The sequence below is a fragment of the Spermophilus citellus genome, assembly GCF_964194105.1.
Source record: "Spermophilus citellus genome assembly, contig: SCAFFOLD_55, whole genome shotgun sequence".
In the NCBI taxonomy this organism is placed as follows: Eukaryota; Metazoa; Chordata; class Mammalia; order Rodentia; family Sciuridae; genus Spermophilus; species Spermophilus citellus.
The window spans coordinates 1,761,711-1,781,072 of NW_027672793.1; the positions used below are offsets into that span (position 1 = coordinate 1,761,711).

Genomic DNA, 19,362 nt, shown 5'->3' on the forward strand with positions numbered 1-19,362 from the left:
AGTCTTAGTGCTTACTGGAATGTAAACTGCTGCATGTCTTACCATGGATCAAGGGAGCAGATCTTGGTAATTTCAAATTATTCCTGGAAAAATAACCTACATTCTCTAAGTATGTTTAATAAAACAGGTTCTTAATGACGACAGAATACCAGTCATTTGTTTAACTGGTACATCACTAAATGTGAAAAACATTTTTTGAAATTCACTATGTGTCTTCAAAAAAACACTTTTGATTTTGAGGGTATTTGCAAAATCATTCAGTAGATGGTGATGTGAGAATCAAGGTTAAAACTTCATTATGGTCTTTTGATGGTATTCCTGTTACCTCGAGGTATTTCATATGAGAATGATTAAGAGTATTAATAAGAAAGAAGGTAACTTTCAGATCTAAAGCATATATCCTTTGCCAGTATTTTTAGCATTTGTGATGGTTTCCTGAAAAGTGAGAGATTAATTCAGTGCTTCAGTGTGTTAAGCCAGTCTTAATTATGTTTCTTTACTTAGGGGAGAAAGGAATACCAGTTAAATTTTCTGAACTGGTAAATTTCAAGGCTCTATCTCTTAAAGATATAAAAGAGATAATTTGCTTTTTTTTAATTATTTTATTGTTGGTTGTTCAAAACATTACATAGTTCTTAATATACCATATTTCACAGATTGATTCAAGTGGGTTATGAACTCCCATTTTTATCCCGTATACAGATTGCTGTGTCACATCAGTTACATTTCCATTGATTTACAAATTGCCTTTCTAGTGACTGATGTATTCTGCTGTCTATCCCATTCTCAACTGTCCCCCCTCCCCTCCCCTCCCCTCCCCTCCCCTTCTCTCTCTCCATCCCCTCTACTATAAATCGTTTCTTCCACTTATATATTTTTCTCCTACTCCTCCTTTCCTCTTATATGTAATTGTGTATAACCCTGAGGCTCACCTTCCAATTCCATGCAATTTCCCTTAACTCTCACTTTCCCTCCCGCCTATCATCCCTGTTTAATGTTCTTCTTCTTCTCCAGCTCTTCGTCTCTACCCTGTCCTTGGTTACTCCCCTTATATCAAAGAAGACATTTGACATTTGTTTTTTAAGGATTGGCTAGCTTCACTTAGCATAATCTGCTCTAATGCCATCCATTTCCCTCCAAATTCTATGATTTTGTCATTTCTTATTGCAGAGTAATACTCCATTGTGTATAAATGCCACATTTTTTAATCCATTCGTCTATTGAAGGGCATCTAGGTTGGTTCCACAATCTTGCTATCGTGAATTGTGCTGCTATGAACATCGATGTAGCAGTGTCCCTGTAGCATGCTCTTGTTAGGTCTTTAGGGAATAGACCGAGAAGGGGAATAGCTGGGTCAAATGGTGGTTCCATTCCCAGCTTTCCAAGAAATCTCCATACTGCTTTCCAAATTGGCTGCACCATTTTGCAGTCCCACCAACAATGAACAAGTGTACCCATTTCCCCGCATCCTCGCCAGCACTTGTTGTTGTTGGACTTCTTAATGGCTGCCAATCTTACTGGAGTGAGATGGTATCTTAGGGTGGTTTTGATTTGCATTTCTCTGACTGCTAGCGATGTTGAGCATTTTTTCATGTACTTGTTGATTGATTGTATGTCCTCCTCTGAGAAGTGTCTGTTCAGGTCCTTGGCCCATTTGTTGATTGGGTTATTTGTTATCTTATTATCTAATTTTTTGAGTTCTTTGTATACTCTGGATATTAGGGCTCTATCTGAAGTGTGTGGGGTAAAGATTTGTTCCCAGGATGTAGGCTCCCTGTTTATCTCTCTTATTGTTTCTTTTGTTGAGAGAAAACTTTTTAGTTTGAGTAAGTCCCATTTGTTGATTCTGGTTGTTAACTCTTGCGCTATGGGTGTCCTATTGAGGAATTTGGGGCCTGACCCCACAGTATGTAGATCATAGCCGACTTTTTCTTCTATCAGACGCCGTGTCTCTGATTTAATATCGAGCTCCTTGATCCATTTTGAGTTAACTTTTGTGCATGGCGAAAGAAAGGGATTCAGTTTCATTTTGATACAAATGGATTTCCAGTTTTCCCAGCACCATTTGTTGAAGATGCTATCCTTCCTCCATTGCATGCTTTTAGCCCCTTTATCAAATATAAGATAGTTGTAGTTTTGCGGATTGGTTACTGTGTCTTCTATTCTGTACCATTGGTCATCTCGCCTGTTTTGGTACCAGTACCATGCTGTTTTTGTTACTATTGCTCTGTAGTATAGTTTGAAGTCTGGTATCACTATACCGCCTGATTCACACTTCCTGCTTAGCATTGTTTTTGCTATGATAATTTGCTTTTGACTAGAAATTTATGGATGTATTTGTATTTGTTTCCAAAGATGTAGAGGAACATAGTATTATGATGTTTCTAGATATTTAGAATGTTTAAAAATTATCTACTTCTTTATCTTTATACTAAAAAATATACCTGTAAATAATGTTTGTATTTTTCTCATGAACTCATAGTTACAAAGAAGAATCAGATACCCATGTAAGAACCAAATTGTTTTCTGTTATGTGTCACTGCATATGTGTACATTTTATTTTTCAATTAATTCAGATTTTTTGTTTAGGATCAGTTGAAAAATGAAATTCTTACCAGTAGAAATATACCCTGGAACCATCAGTATAGTAAGTAATGATTATAATTTATTTCATATTATAGGAACAAACATGTAATTAAATACTTTAACATACCTTTTAAAAATTACTTTGACAAATAGAGCATGTTAATTTTATACCTTACTGTTACGATACAACATATTTGGATTACAACTAATTATTTGGGCCTAGATCATAATATGGATGCCAGTGGAAAATGGGAGGGATGGGCAGTGTAGCTGCAGTTCACTCTGTGCACCCAGCCTTCTTTGACCAGCATGTTTTATTCCTGGCTTAACACTGAATTATTTTTGTTTTAGGGTTTTACTCTGTACCCATTTTTTTGCTTCCTCTCCTCCTTTCCTTCTTTAAAAGCCTCTGAGGTCTGGGTATTCAGAAAAATAACCTACATTCTCTAAGTGTGGTTAATAAAAACGGTTCTTAGTGACGATGGGATACCAGTCATTTGTTTAACTGGTACATCGCTAACTCAGAAGTGTGAAAAACATTTCTTTGAAATCCCTAGAATATCACTGTTGTGGTGTTAAGATAAACCAACCACTCTAGACACTGTTTTAAGTGAATTACTTTTTTCTGTTTCTTGGCAGCCTCACTTTTATTTTAGAAATAGGTCTCTGAGAAACCTGCCTGCTTGTTTACTTCTCTATCCAATTTTTCCCCCCATTTCAGTTTCATTCTAAAGCTATCAGTTTGCTCTTATTTAGTGTACTCCTTTATGATTGCCCTCAGCTTTTGTATTCATATCCTTTCATATTCCATATTATTCTCTTCACTATTGTTTTCTTCAGGTTCTGTTGTAGTTAATTGCCATTGGATGTTGGGACTTAGAGTCTCTGTTTATAGACTTCTCTATTTAATAACAAATGTTTTCAAGTACTGACAGTTTGTGAGAACATTTAGTTTCATCAATAAAAGAACTAGTTCAGAAAAATCTACAACTTTATTCTTAGGTTTTTATAAATAGCCTGTTAGTTAGGTTGTTTATACACGATGAAAATTGTAATTATCATACATGGTCACAACTTACATAGTTTTAAGGCTGTCCGGTTAAAATTTATTACCATACTTTGCTCTATCATCTACCTTAATATAACTTTTTATATGACTATTCAATTCAAGAATATTTTCTTCTGTTAACTCTAAGATTATATATGTAATGACCATTTTGAGAATCATGAAGTGGTGAGTAACATTTTTCCTGGGATGATTTTATTTACGATTCTGTTCCAAAATTCTGCCACTGATTATTTAATTACATTTTATTTCCTTCCCTATATTGGTATTTTTAATGAATAATAAAGTCATTAAACATAGCAAGGAAGAGAAACCTAATTTTATGCAGATTAGCTGTGTTTTGAACATTTCTTAACTAGAAATATAGGATTCCAATTTCTTTGCAGATTCTACTTTAATCATAGAGCTTGGAAGTTGGTAGTATGCAGATAAGTAGGGGCGTAAATATTTTTGCTAGTGATTTTGTTATATATACATATGTATGTTTATTTATTTCAGAGTTCTCATAATTATTTATAGTAATTTATATGCAAGAGCATATAAACATCTTATTTAAGTCTTCCCATGTGATTTAAGTTTTCCAGCCAATATCTGCCTCTGCGAAACTTTACATGAATCCTTATGCAGAAATAGAACTCAAAACACCCAAACTGGATTGCAACATAGAAGTCCAAAATATTGCCATTGAACTAACTAAGCCCCAGGTAAGATTCAAGGGAACACTTTTAGCTTTGATTAGTCTTATTGATCTTGATTGCTTTTATCCTTTGCAGTTGTTCTTTCTCTATAATTGTCTGGTGGTTCTTGTGGTTCATTATGTTGAGATTGGAAGCTTCAAAAAAATTTTTTTAAAGGAAAAAAACCTTCAAATTTAAGATATATTTTTCTTTATCTGATCATTTCCTAAATCTTAGAAATTGTATCAAACTAGACAATGGAAATGACATTATTTCCATTTAATTCACAGTTGGTAGAACATTTTAATGTGTTTTTTTCCTTCACAGTTTTTAATAGCAGATACTGTTTATGTTAAATATTGTTTCTTTATTTTTAGAACAGCTATGAGGGCAACTCTTTCCTTCATGTGTTTCCCAAGTGTGGTTATATGCCCAGAGGGTTTGGATAGCACACTTGAAAAAATAAACTGAAAGGAAGACTGGAGATTTCACTAATGACAATTTTAGCCCAGGGCTGTCCAATAAATACAATGAAGTTTGCTTTTGTAATTTTAGATTTTCTAGTAGTTATATTAGCAAAATAAAAAGAAAATTATGAAATTAACTTTAATGATCCATCTTATTTAACCTATCATTTCCAAAATATCATTTCAAAATGTTATCAACATAGAAAATTGTAACGATGTTATATCTTTCCCTCCCCTTAAGTCTAAAAATCTATGATATATTTTACACTTTAAGTAAATTTAAGTTCAGACTAGACATTTCAGGCATTGAAGGGTCACATTTATAGGTAATCCTTAGAATTGCATTAGGAAAAATGAGAGAGGAAGAAGCTAGACTTGCATGTTTCTCTAGCCTGAAGACATGTTATCCACTCTTGTGCCTGTATTTTGCTTCAGGTGAATTGTTTGTCGGATCCACATAGTGTTGCTGAATTAGTGGGTGAGATGGGCAATTAAATAGCTTTATCTTTTCAATAGTTTTCTAAAGCATTTTGAAAATCAGCTCTTACATGGCTATTACTGAAATGATGTACCAATGGAAAAACACGTTATTTTAAAAATATTATTTCATATTCGTAGTTACAGGCAGAATATCTCATTATTTTTGAGTATATTTTACATTTTAACATTTCTAAAAATAGGATACTTATTGTTGGTGATGTGAAAGTTTAATTGGCAACACTTTTTTTGTAGTGAAGTCTAAAAATTATGTTACAGTGTATAAATGATATTATCTTAAATTTTATTAAATATAGTGTATTATTTTATTTTGATATCAGAGGCTGAACCCAGAGGTGCTCAACCACTGAGCCTCATCCCCAGCCCTTTTTTATTTTTTATTTTGAGACAGGGCCTCTCTAAGTTGCTTAGGGTCTTGCTAAGATGCTGAGGCTGGCTTTGAACTTGTGATCCTCCTGCATCAGCCTCTGGAGCTGCTGGGATTACAGAGATGTTCCAATAATAGTGTACTTTTGACAATATAGTGCATTTTTTAGTTACCAGTCAACATTGTTTTGGAATCTTGGTAGACTGAAAAATAGAATAAAATCTGGTCTTTATTCATATGTGCAATGTAAAATTATAATTCTATTTTTGTTTTAATAGTACTTAAGTATGGTTGACCTTTTGGAGTCAGTGGATTATATGGTTAGAAATGCTCCTTACAGGAAATACAAACCTCATTTACCACTTCATACCAACAGTCGACAGTGGTAAGTTAGATTTTGTTTATTTTATGAGATACATAAAATATGTTAGAGATTAAATTAAGAGACCTTTAAAACCATGTAGTCTAGCCACTTTTAAAAAGGAACAGATAGAAGGAGATGTCTTTGTTAATCTTTTCCTAAACACATCCTCTTGTATTCTTGCTCCTAGATTTCCAAATTTTAACTTAGCATTCAGGACTTTCAGTGTTTCAAAAAAATCTTATTAGGCATCACCATGGACTCAGTATGATAAACATGCTGGCATACAGTCATGTGTACTTTAACATTAGGATATATTGTGAAAAATGCAACCCTAAGTGATTTTGTTGTTGTGTGACTATCAGGAGTGTACTTTTACATGAACTAAATCAGTTGTGATGTCTCTACGTGATAACAATCGTGGGACCACCAGGGTTAATATGGTCTGTTGCTTACCAAAAAGTTACTCCACAGAACCTTACTGTACTGATTTCCATGGTGTATGTCATTTTGTGCCTTTATGATTTTGCTTTGCCATATTGCCTTCCTGGAGGGTTTTTTAATTTAATCTATTTGAGAATTTATTGAGGACTGGCACTGTTATACTGAGCTCTTACTGAAAGATAGTAAAAAAGAACAAAAATTTTAACAGTGTAGGAAGATAGGAGAGAAAAAATAAGGGGGAGAGAGAAGGGAGAAACTGTTTCCCTGCTCTTTCTTAAAACCTTAAATGGCTACTAATAAATTTTGATTTTCAGGTGGAAATATGCAATTAATTCTGTTCTTGAAGTTCACATAAGAAGATATACACGAATGTGGTCATGGAGTCACATAAAAAAGCACAGGCAGTTGCTTCAGAGTTATAAAACTGTCTACAAAAGCAAGCTAACCCAGACCAAAGTATCAGAAGAAATACAGAAACAAATTCAGGTATAGTTTACATATAGTAGAGAGAGTTATTTTAAAACTCACCCTTTAATATTAATTTTAATGAGTGTATAATTTTAAAAAGAACAGAACTCATCTCTTTGAGAGAGAATTTTATAAGAAAATATATTTATTCTTTTAATCTATCCCCCCTTCTACTAACAAGTAAAATAAAATTATTGCAACCAGTGTGAGGAAATGTGTCTGTTTTTTATTATAATACTTAGAAGATAATTATTAAACCTATTTAACTATATGTTTATTAGCTATTTATGTCTGGTTGGTTAGTGAAAGTGCCATAGTCAGATGGTAGTAACTTTCTTAAGAGTTCTGAGTCTTACTAAAAAATAGCCTCTTCTCCAAGAAAAAGGAGTTGTCTTAGTTACCCCCTATTAAAAGAAAACACACTCCAAGTACATAATTTGCTTAATATCATCTGATTTAGATTATAGAAGTTTCTGCCTCTGATTCATAATATGAAGAATGAATTGAATTCCTATTATTCAGAGATATTTGACAGTCACTAATATGATATATTAGAAAAAAACCATGAGATTGAAGTCAAGTATTTGGATATTTATCCAGTGTTCTGCTCATGGACACAAATTTCTTACCCTCTCAAGTCTAGTGTTCTCGTACATAAAATGGAAATAATATCTGTTCTACAGAGTTGTAAGAATTACAATAGAAAAATACATGAATCACCGGGAATACAGGTTATCTATTAGATGTTAGATTTTACCTACACACTTTCATATAAATTCTGCAAATCATTTTCTCCCTTAGTCTACTTATTAACTTGGAGAATTTGCATCCTTAAATTTTGTGTTTTATAATGATACCTTTAGTACAATGGTTACAAAATAATATACAGTATGGGAGAGTAAGAAGGAAGAATCATAAAGTTAATAGTAAAACAAATCACCTTAAATAATCTTGTTTCCATGTGCATTTTTGAATATCTATGAATTGCAGTGGTCCCACACAAAAATTCTGTATGTAATGAGGACTTACTTTCTTGGAAAATTCATTTCTGTTATTGTATAAATTAAAAAAATTAAAAACCTCATGAACATTTCAATTTATACTTTCATTGCATCACAAGTACTAATAATGGACTAGATGAACCTCGAAATCAAAGAAGAAAATAATTTTTCATCTGTTGAGTATTTTCTTTGTTTGAAATTGTCTCTTTCTCTTATAGGACTTGGAGAAGACTCTAGATGATTTTAACATAATTTTAGGAAGGCAACAAGCACAAGTTGAGGTAATCAGTTTTATTAGTTGATTTATGTTAATATCATTCCTTTCATCCTAGGATAAAGAAGTCTAAGTTTTATGGGAAGCAGTTGAGATTTATGCATATGGGAATAGAGATTAAAGGTTTTTTTTGCTTACTTTAGTCTCATGAAAAAACTAAGTGGGAGTACTGGTAAAAATCAATAATATGAAGGGGGAAATCTTTAAAATGTTTGTAACTAAAATTTTGAAAAACCTCAAAAACAAAGTAAATACAAGTCACTTTTCATCCTGCTAACATTTTTACTTGTAGACTTTCAAGTTTTTTCCCCATATCTACTTACTTTTGCCTTTTATTACCTATTGCTTTCATTTTTTCTTTTGTTTTGTTTTCCCTTGTTTCTTCTTTTCTCCTTTTGCCCCTATTATTTCTTCTCTTTTATTTTCCTTTGTTCTCTTTCTTCCCCAAATTGGAATTGATCTGTTTATAATGGTTCATAGTTGCTTATTAATTGGTACATTGTCCCATGTCATTTCTGGATTTTCTTGGTACTAAAAATAAATGACATATTCATACATCTCATCATAGAAAAGTTAGAAAGTATATAGATCAACAGAAGAAAATAGAAACGCTTATTATCACAATATTACTTTACACACAGAAGGTAATTGGTCTTAGATCTTTCTGTGTATCCTGTGAGTCTTTTTATAGAGAAAAAATTTTACCTTAGAAAAATTTTACTTGAAATTTTAACTATATTGCTAATATAGTGCAACCTTGTCAAAATGCTGTCAATAGGTATAGAATGGAAATTAATAGGGGGACTGTAAATTAACCTAATCATACCCGTGAGCATTGTTTAAGAAGGAATTGACTTTCTTGACTGTTTCACTCTAATGTTGTGATAAAAAAAATTGACTGTTGATGTACCTGAAACTGAAGAGGGAATTTGTCCTAGAATCCATTTTTAATTTTTTTTAGGTGATTCGGTCAGGACAAAAATTAAGGAAAAAATCTGACACAGGCGAGAAACGTGGAGGCTGGTTTAGTGGGTTTTGGGGCAAAAAGGAGTCTAAGAAAAAAGATGAAGAATCATTAATTCCTGAAAGTAAGTTCCAAGTCAGGTAATTTGTTGTAATCGAGTAAAAAACACCTCCTAGGGAGGGTGCCCCTATTCTGCATGGGCCCAGTCATGGCTCAGTAGAGGTGACACACTGTCCCCAGAGCCCTAGGACAAGAACCAGAGGGGCCTGGCCCTGGCCAGGGCCCAGCACCTTCTCCCATGTGGCCTTGTCTAAACCCAGTCCCCAGCAGGGCAGCCCCACCACCAGCCACCTCCCAGCTCATGGGGGCCTCCGCCATACCCCTCCTGCTCCTGTCAGAGGGCAGGGCCTCCCATTCCACCGCTGGGGACTTCATGGCCTCTGGCATGCAGGCCCTGTCCCTGGCTCCCAGTCTGTGACTGGAGAGTGCCAGACCTCAGAGGAGCTTACGTTCCTGCTGTCCCCATGTGGCCTGTTGGCAGTGATCACAGTGGGTGGGGGGTCAGGGGCTGACCCAGCTTCCAGGGGACTGTCACTATGGACACCAAAATGGCATAACTGAGATACGATGGATAAATGATAAATAAAGGCAACATTTTACAAACTGCTGGTTCACAGTCTTGTTTCTGCTCAGGGTCATCCCCAGAGATGTGCTGGCCTGCAGCCTGGCCTTCCTCCTGCTGGTAGCGTCCCCTTGTGCTCAGGCCTGTGTCCCAGCAACTCGGGAGGCTGAGGTAGGAGGATCATGAGTTGGAGGCTAGCCTCAACAATTTAGTGAGGCCCTCAGCAACTCACTAGACCCTGTGTCTGAATATAAAATGGGCCAGGGTGGGCCTCCGAGGTCCAGCAGCCCTGGGGTTCAGTCAGGGATAAACCTCCTGCCTTGGGAAGTGCTGGGCCTTTTCTCTCTGCCCTGGGGACTTGGGGATGTGCTGGGGTAAACGCCAACCTGCCTCAGAGCAGAGCAGATGGAGCACAGGGTCAGTGTGTGTGTGTGTGTGTGTGTGTGTGTGTGTGTGTGTGTGTGTAGGAGGTTGGGGGGTGGACTGGTGCTCAGGCCCTGCCTTCAAATCCCCCTAGTGTCTGCCGCACACTTCAGGTGGCCAGGTGGCTCTTCCCCACTGGGGCAGACTCTGCTCATCACTTTCTCCATGAGGTCCCTGCTCAACCATGGAGCCCCCTGCAGGGACCTGGTTGAGGTTAGAAATGGGGGGTTCTGGTGGCATCAGCTGCCACCCCTGGCTCCTACCCCTGGGTTTCCTTCCCACCGCTCCCTCCACAGCTGACCCCCACCTGCACTCTGGCCTGGCCTGGCCTAGTCCTCAGGAGCATAATACCCATGAGCCTCCAGTCCCAGCTTCCAGGTGGGTGGCCCAGGGAATCGCAAATCTTCCTGATGAGGGCTGGTGCCTGAGCATGTAGCACCATCCAAGGGGAGTCATCCGAGGGCCTTCAAACACTGGCCGGAGCTTCAGCACCCACCACACTCATTGATGCATCTCCTTGGAGGCTCCCAGGGGTGCCCTAACTATGCCAGCACCCACCTCACTCCTTGCTCCAAAACTTCTGCGGCCACATCACCCATCTGTCCATTCTAGAAGCATTAAAGCCTGGAGGAGAAGCAAATAGACCAGAATCAGGAAAGGTCTAGCAGTTTCCATGAGGCCAGAACATGTGCATGCCTGTAGAGCATGACTTGCTGCCCACTTCCCATCTTGGGGCCACACAAGTGGCTGGGATGGCAATCAGCCAGGAGGCAGTGTTGTGTGTGGGTGGTGACGGAAAACACAGACCACCTCCAGGAAGGTCCAGGACTCTTTTGCTCTCATGGACAGCTCGTGCCTTCTCTTACAGACCATGGGATGGGATGGACATGTGAACTCACTCCACCCCTCTGACCTTTATCCTGATTGGCTCCAGTGCAGTATATTAGCTGTGTGTACTTACTCATGAAATGAGATCCTGCTTTGACTGGTCTCCCTGGCGCGTCTGATTGTCTTCCAGCAAGGGAAGGTTAGGTGTGGGCAGCCAGTTGACCTTTGCCTCTCTTGGCTCGTCCTAGTCAGGGCATGCTTTCCTCTTTTCTCCCGCAGGTCAGGAGAAAATGGGGGGGGGGGCTAAAAACACTGACATATGCCCTCTCTGCTCAATTCTGAAAAGAATCGTGCTTACAAGGACTTGGACAAGAGCGTTCTTAACTCCAGCCCCGTGGTGCACGCCTTTAATCCCAGTAACTTGGGAGGCTGAGAAAGGAGAATTGCAAGTTCAAGGCCAGCCTCAGCAACTTAGAAAAACCCTGTCTCAAAAAATAGGGCTGGGATGTGGCTCTGTGATCGGCCACCCCTGGCTAAATCTCCAGTCCCTACCAATTAAAAAGAATATGCTGAACACCGGGCAACGGCATGCATCCTGAAGTCTTCAGGGACTAAGGTATTGTGTGTGCAGTTCCAAAATGCAGGACATTGGAAGTGGCATGGACAGTGCAGAGGTTGATGGGATGACAGGGAGCGCCTTATAGTGGGTCTCGGGTTCAATATCGATTCTTCAGCCTTGTGCTTGATAAGTCTCAGAGTCAATTTCAGACAGACACCTCGATCTGATTTGGGGGTCTCTAGAGAGAAAGCCTGGGGAGCTTGTGGTCAGGGACCAGAGGCAGAGGGTGGGCACAGTGGGGCAACTTCCATTGAGAACCCCTTCTGTGCCTTCCTGGGTTGTGGTCCCAGGGACTGAACCCAGGGGTGGCTACCCACTGACCATCCCAGTCCTTTAGAGACAGGGCCTTGCTGAATTGCTGAGGCTGGCCTCCACCTGGCGAGCCTCCTGCCTCAGCCTCCTGAGGCACTGGAATGACAGACACACCCCACTGCACCAGGCTCCTTCGGCCTTTCCAAGCATTCCCCCTCACCTATGCCAGCGAACACCTACTGCCGGCATAGCTTTCCTAGATGTCTTCCCCTTGGGCGCCTCCCAAAGCTCTGCTCCTCTCCTGATGGGGAGCAGGCGGCAAAAAAGCTGGGAGAGGGTGGCCACGCCTGGGGACGGGGAGTGGGCTGCAGCAGGAGTGTGGGGGGAAATTGGTCAGACCCAGGGGCTGGGAATGGGCTGTGCAGGAACAGGGGCGTGGCTACGCTGGGGGGGGGTAGGCGGAGCAGGGGTTGGTTGGCTACATCCCTGGGGGGGCATGGACCGGGCGTAGGCAGAGCCAGGACTGCACTATGCAGCCTCCTGGTTGCTGACAATGCTTCGCTTTGAGCCCCTGAACCGCAAGGAGGCGACAGCGCATCTCCCCTTCGGGTCTTGTGAGGCCCAGAAGACACGGCCGAGGTCGACACCTCATCCCTGCACGCATCTGAGCTCCTCTAGGGAGGGCGTGGCTGTCCCCACCCAGTGGCCCTCGACCTCCGTGGCCCCTGGCCGGTCGCGCTGGGCAACTGGAGCTGCTGGTTTGCAGGGACGCTGCCTAGGGAACAGGTCACCTCAGGGGTCTCCCCGGTAGCTGGAGGAATGTGTGGGGGTCGGGTGGGGTGCGCGGGAGCCCCGGGACCCTGGCAGCTTGTTGCCACCGCCACGATCCTGAGTGCGACAAGTTCTTAGGTTGAAGAGTGCAGACGGCTGGGGCCAGAGCTGCCCCTAGGCTGCGGAGCGCAGGTGCCTTGGGTGTGGGATTTGCCCCTGGGGTTGGGACTGACCTGAACCCAGGGGCGCTGGCCACAGATGCACATCCCAGCCCATTTTGACTTTTAAGAAAGGGTTTTGCTAAATTCAGAAGCTGGCCTCAAATTTGCCATCCTCCGGCCTCAGCCTCCAGCCTGGGATGACAGGCGCCCAGCTCGGATCTGGGGTTCTCCAATGGCTGGGACAGTTGGAAAGGGGTCCTCAAAGGAAAATGATGGTGGCCCTAGAGGCTGTCTGTTGCAGGCAGGGGTGATGTCTGGAAGCCTGCCTGGTTGTCACTGTGCTCCCGCCCCGACCCTTGCTGAGGTCCCTCTGGTTCTTAGGTGAGCCTGGTGCAGGAGCCGAGCCCTAGGGGTCCCCCTGCCTCCCCAGGCCCACATCCACCCTGTGTCCCGTGTTCCGAACGAAGTTCCTCCCCATGGCTGCCGGTGTCCCAATTAATCAGGGGCGTAGACCTGCACGCTGGAGGCATGATGATGATGGCAACAGGAGGTGACAGAGTGACAATTGATAGGCGCCCATTGGCCCATCTTAATGCACCGCCTATTGATCACGGCCCCTGCGCCCGGCTGCCCAGCCGCCGTCTGTCCACTGAGTGGGAGGTGGCAGTTTGGTGAATCGCCCTCTGGAGGGAACAAGGCACCGTGCTGACCAATGGGTGAGCCGGGAGAGGGGTGGCTGCTGCCCTTCTTCCCTGGCTCTGCTTTCCTGAGGCCTGGGACTGAAGGAGATCGCTGCTCCCTCCCCTCAGTGCAACCCTGGGACAGCAGCCCAGGGTTCTTCTCCCAGTGGGGACACTGGGTGGAGCCAGTGACTTCACCTGGTCTGATCCTTTCAGCTCTGAGGCCCTCCTTAGGCCTTGGGTTCTTATCCCCCAAATGGAGATTTTTCTTCTAAGCCCAGGATCTGTGTTCCCACCTATGACAAGGGACAACGTGTGATGTCATTCTGTGTCCTCATTAAAGATGGAGCCAGCTCTACTGGCCTCTGGGAGCCAGTGTTAGGGAGCTGACACTCAGGTGACCAGAGCGGCCCCATCTCCTCAGGTCTTTGCTCTCCACAGGAATGTTGAGCCTCAGAGGCCCGTGGAGACCCTGCCCATCAGGGACAGGGCAGCTGTAGCCTTCAGTCCCCCTGCTGTCTCCTCCCAGGGGCAACATGCATTCCCTTCGTCCCATCCTGACTTGTGATGTCACGGGTGGGGACAAACCCAGGGATCAGGGACAGCCGGCAGCACCTACCTTATAACATGGTTGCCTAGGTTGGAGGCAAAGATCATGATGGGGGCAATGGAAGATTCCAGAGCTCGGGACCAGCTTGGACATGCCCTGGTTGATTTACTAGTACACCACCTTGTTGATCTCGCCTTGGACAGGGTCCCAACCAGTGGGGGAAATGTCACCTGCTCTCTTCTCCACAGCTCAGTTCCATCCAGACCCAACCCTGCAGCCTGGTTCTCCTACTGGCTCTCTTACCCCAGGCTGGTACTGGACCCATTCCAGGTTTGGTGTCATCATTTGAAAACAAGAATCATGTCAGGTGTGGTGACACACACATATAACCCCAGCAGCCTGGGAGTTTGAGGCAGGAGGATCACAAATTGGAGGCCAGCCTCAGCAACTTAGTAAGGCCCTGAGCAACTCAGTTGAGACCCTGTCTCTGAATAAAATACAGAATAAGGCTGGGGATGGTGCTCAGGGGTCAAGAGCCCCTGAGTTGAATCCTTGTACCCTCATCTAAAAAAACAAAACAGGCATCATCACCCCGAAATGAGACAAAAAGCCTTCTGTGGAGCTATGCGTGGTGCAGTGTCCAGGAGCTGCCCCATCTAGCCCGAAACCTGATGCCAAGACACCCCACTTGGGAGCCCCAGGGAGATGTGTTTTCATATGCAGATTCTCCTCTGCTGCACCCAGTCAAGGAGCCCTTTTGGGGGCCCTGGTTGACAATGCTCAGGTTAATGAACTTTCCATCAAGTGCAGTTAGAATCCTCTCACCAGGAAACCTTAGCAAAGAGAGTCAGAGCCAGCTCAGCCTCGGCCCCTAGAACCATCAGCCCCCGCAGAATGGCAAACCTGCCTCAGGTCCCAGCCCTCACCTTCCAAACCAGTGCCCCCTGTCATCAGGATGGAGCTGTTCCAAGAACCGGGATCTGAGGCCTGTCCTCACCCAGAGCCATTACGCAGGGAGTCAAAACCGAGTTCAGAGACAGATCTGCTCTTGGCCACTCATGGAGGAGCTTAGGCTGCTATGAGGCCTCAAGGCAATAGTGGATTCATGTTGAACTTATATTTTCAGGGAGTAAAATGGTAATGGGCCCAAGAAGGACATAAAATTGGGGAAGACCTGGGCACGATGGCACATGCCTGTATCCCAGCAGCTGGGGAGGCTGAGGCAGAAGGATCAGAAGTTGGAGGCCAGCCTCAGCAACCTAGCAAGGGCCAAAGTAACTCAGCCAGGCTCTGTCTCTAAATAAAAAATAAAAGTGCTGGGACAGGACTCAGTGGTTGAGAGCAAAAAAAAAAAAAAAAAAAAAAAAGTCCACAAAGGAGCAAGGAAGACCCACTGCCTGGTGTCAAATTTGGCACCTTTCTGAGACCTCAAAGGAAACAGATCCTGACCTCAGTGGTGCCAGAGCACACAGTGTTGCCACAGCTTCCAAAGAGAGTTAAGACTCAGAGCTGTGCAGTGGGGAGTGCTCAGAACCAGGAGCAAGTCAGAGGCAGGACCTCAACTCGGCTATGGGCTCAGGATTCACCATGCATACTTCCTGTGATCTCTGTCTTCTTTGGCTTCATCAACTGGCCCATCATGGACAGGATGTCTTGTCCCCCTGTAGGAGAGAGGACTTTCTAAGGCAGCTACCAAAGCCCATCATCCTGCCTCCTGCAGGTCCCTGATGTCACTCAACATGGAAGCCTGAGGTGGACAGACCCAGCACAGCTCCCCTGGGAAGGATGAGGGGCTCCTGAACTCAGAGGGATCCCCTCAAGGTTTCCCCTGACCTGCAAGAATCAAACAGAATCGTGAGTGGTGGCATGTGTCTTTAAAAATCCTGGCAATTTGGGAGGCTGAGATAGGAGGACTGCAAGTTGGAGACCAGCTTCAGAAACTTAGTGAGGTCCTGAGCAACTCAGCAAGACCCTGTCTCTAAATAAAATATAAAAAGGGCTGCAGACGGGGCTCCATGGGGATGCACCCCTGGGGTTTAAGCTTCAGTTCAAAAAAAAAAAAAAAAAGGAAACTCTGGCCAGGTAGGAAGAAACTTCAATCCCAAGAGTCTATGGCCTCTCCTGGGCAAAGCTCCAAGGGACAAAAACAAAACCAGATTCCCAGCAGAAAGCCCATTTCTGGTGGGGAGGAGGAGGCCTCATTCAGGATGAAGAGCAAACCTGACTCTCTGTCCAGTGAAGCCCAGAGCAGTATCAGCTGGGAGCTGGAGGACTCGGGGCTCCGGCTCTGCAGAGGCCAGAGTCTCCGTGAGGCTGTCTGAAGCCCTGTGAAGGCTCCCGCCAGGAACCCCCAGCCCGGGGTGGAGAGCAGCCCCCAGCAGGCTGGCAGGTGGCCATGGGCAGACCATGCCCAGAGATCAGCTGTGACAGCATTTGGACATTGGGACAAAGAAGCCAAAGCTCATGTCATGCTCAGTGATGAGCCTCCCAGAGGGCCTCCAGGAGGACAGCATGGCCCTGACCGCTGGTTCCCTGGGCCTTGGGCATGCGCTGGACCAGCAGGGCCTGTCCATGGTGCCTGGCGTGGGCTATGTCCAGGTCATTCACCATCCTGTCCTAGATGAACTCCTTCTTCCTGTGGACATCGCCCTTGGGCAGGGCATGTCCTCCTCAGCCTCCAGGGTGAACTCCGTGGACTAGGAGTCGCACCTGCCCTGCCTCTGCCAGCAGACCACGGGGCACCAGAACCACACAGAGCTCAGTGACAGAAAGGTCCCTGCTGCCCACCGAGGGCCCCCAACAGCGCCCTCCTCCTGTGCCCTGCAGCCTGGTGCCATGCTGGGCTCCCAGACCTGCCCCGGCAACACCTGAGATTTTCTGGAAGATTCTCTCCCCTTTCTTTTCACTCTTGATAGAGGAGCATCCAGGGGACTCACTGGAGCCGGGGGCCCGTGCTTTTCTAGGTGGTTATTTATGGGTGACATGAGGCCTGAGGCTCATCCATGAACCAGGGAGGAGCAGCCACCATGGGACACAGCAGCATATAGAGGAGGAGCCACCTGGTACTGTCCCCAGGCTCAGGATTCAGGGAGGGACACCATGGAGATAAGGGAAGATTGAAGATGCCGCCTGGTGCAGCGGGAAGGGACAAAAGCTGTCTGGTCCCTGTCTCCCACAGGGTTAGGGTCTTAAACATTCTGCCTGCTGAAGTCACAAAGAGAGGAAGACAGAGAAAATCCAAGGTGACTTAGATAAAGGGACAGCTGCTGACCTTGCCCCACCCAACCCCACTGAGCAAAGTGATGCCCTGGTCACCCAGGTCTCACTCTGGCAGACCTTCAGGCATGGCATTGTCCTCAGGGAGCATACCATCACAGCCCTGCTGTTGGCCTCCATGTAGATGACATTCCTGGCCTCCACTTGCTTCTTCTGCAAACTTTCAAAAATGCTGGGGTTCAGCTAAAACCAAACCAAACCAGACAAAGCGGGACTCAGACCACTGTGATGTATGTTCCAGTTCCTTCTGACCCCGAGGGAAGACACCTTTTTGTAAGAGACCAGAGAGGCCAGGCACAGCAGTGCACACCTGTCATCCTAGTGTCTCGGGAGGCTGAGGCAGGAGGATCACCAAGAAGGAGGCCAGCTTCAGCAACTTAGCAAGGGGAGACTCTCTCTCAAAACAATACAAAGCAAAATAAAGAGGGCAGGCTTCTGGCTCCCTGCTTAAGCACTATGGGTTCAGTTCACAGGACTAAACATGAGAGAGAGAGAGAGAGAGAGAGAGAGAGAGAGAGAGAGAGAGAGAGAGAGAGAGAGACCAACAGACATCTGAGGTAGACAGCTAACCTAGGAGTGGGTGGGTATGAGGGTATGTGGCAGGGCACAAGAGCCTGGACTGGGGTCTTAGCACACCAGGAGGTGAACCTGAGGGTGACTGTGTCTGCCTGCAGGAGACAAGAGAATGTCACCATTACTCTTCCTTGCCTTACGTCAGGGGTTGCAAAGTGGTAGGACCATTCTCACAGGGACCCCACTGCCCTTAGAGGGGACATGTGTCCATGGCCATGCCCCATGGCACCCCCAGGATCACCACAACAGCTCCAGTCCTTGGCTTAGGGACACCAAAGCTTCCTGCTTAGCCACCTGAGGCTGCATTTGATGTGGCCCGTGATTCCGGCTCTCTGGGCGTCGGTCTCCTCCTCTATGTGACAGCACACAGAAGCAACCTTAGAGGAGTCCAGCTCAGAAGGGGAAGCATAAGTTGGAATCCCCCAAACTGTCTGGGTCAGGAGGCTGAGGAAGGAGGATCACCAAGCTGGAGGCCAATCTAGACCACACAGCTAGGCCCTGGGGCTGGGGCACAGCTCAGTGGCAGAGCGCTAGTTCACTATGGCCAGGGCCCTGGGTTTGAGCCTCAGGACCACAAAAAAGCAAATCCTAGCACCCTCTGGCCCCGGGGCTGTGCACACACACATCTCAGGTGATGGTGCTCTACAGGGCCTTGTTCTTCCCCAGGGGTGTGCACTGGGCAAGGACAGAAGGCTCTTCAGGACCCAACTGGCAGACAGGTCCTGAGGCTTAGCTTCCAGAGCAGCTGCTACAGATGGCCACCCTGTGGAAACACACCTGAGCTCTGTCCCAGACAGAGTCCAGAGTCAAAGGGGGGCGCCAAAAGACACTACACGGACGCCCACTGCAGGGCTCCCTCTGCAGGAGGGGGCCCCCAAAAGGCCAATGCAGAAACAAAGTCAGTATGTGGTGACCAAAGGCCAGGGGGAGGGACAGCAGGTGGCCATTCATGGGAATGAGGTCCCTTGAAGGTCAAGACAATGTTCTAGAATTAAGATGGGGAGTGTAAACTATGTCAGGCTTCAAACTCCTGTGGGCCACACACACTTAAAATGGGTGGATCTTGTTCACGACTGAACCCCAACAGAGCTGCCAGCAGCTCGCCAGGGCCCAGCCTCTCTGGCCTCCTTGGGGCACTGTGCAAACAGGACCAGGGCTGGGGAGTCCCCAGGCCAAGATTCGTAAGCCTCCTTCAAACTCAGACACTTCACAACTCCACACAATGCACCTGAGGTCCTTCTGTCCCAATATCTCATCCATGTGGGAAAACTGCCCGGAAGATCTTGGGTTTTGGGGGGGCTGGGGGTACCAGGGATTGGTCTCAGGGGCCCTCGACCACCAAGCCCCATCTCCAGCCCTGTTTGGCATTTTATTTAGAGTCAGGGTCTCACTGAGTTGCTTAGGGCCTTGCTTTGGCTGAGGCTGTCTTTGAAC

At 45.0% G+C, this 19,362-nt stretch overlaps 1 protein-coding gene across 1 annotated transcript; it reads left to right on the forward strand.

Moving 5' to 3' along the window:
* Window positions 1–4,234: 4,234 nt before the first annotated feature.
* Window positions 4,235–13,524, forward strand: LOC308640600 (intermembrane lipid transfer protein VPS13C-like; the record flags this gene model as incomplete). Its single annotated transcript, XM_081312443.1, has 7 exons — window positions 4,235–4,356; window positions 5,940–6,046; window positions 6,781–6,952; window positions 8,154–8,216; window positions 9,171–9,313; window positions 9,867–9,966; window positions 13,231–13,524. Exons 1-7 carry the CDS (start codon window positions 4,264–4,266, stop codon window positions 13,522–13,524), a joined length of 972 nt encoding a protein of 323 aa, XP_081168569.1. The 5' UTR covers window positions 4,235–4,263.
* Window positions 13,525–19,362: the final 5,838 nt, after the last annotated feature.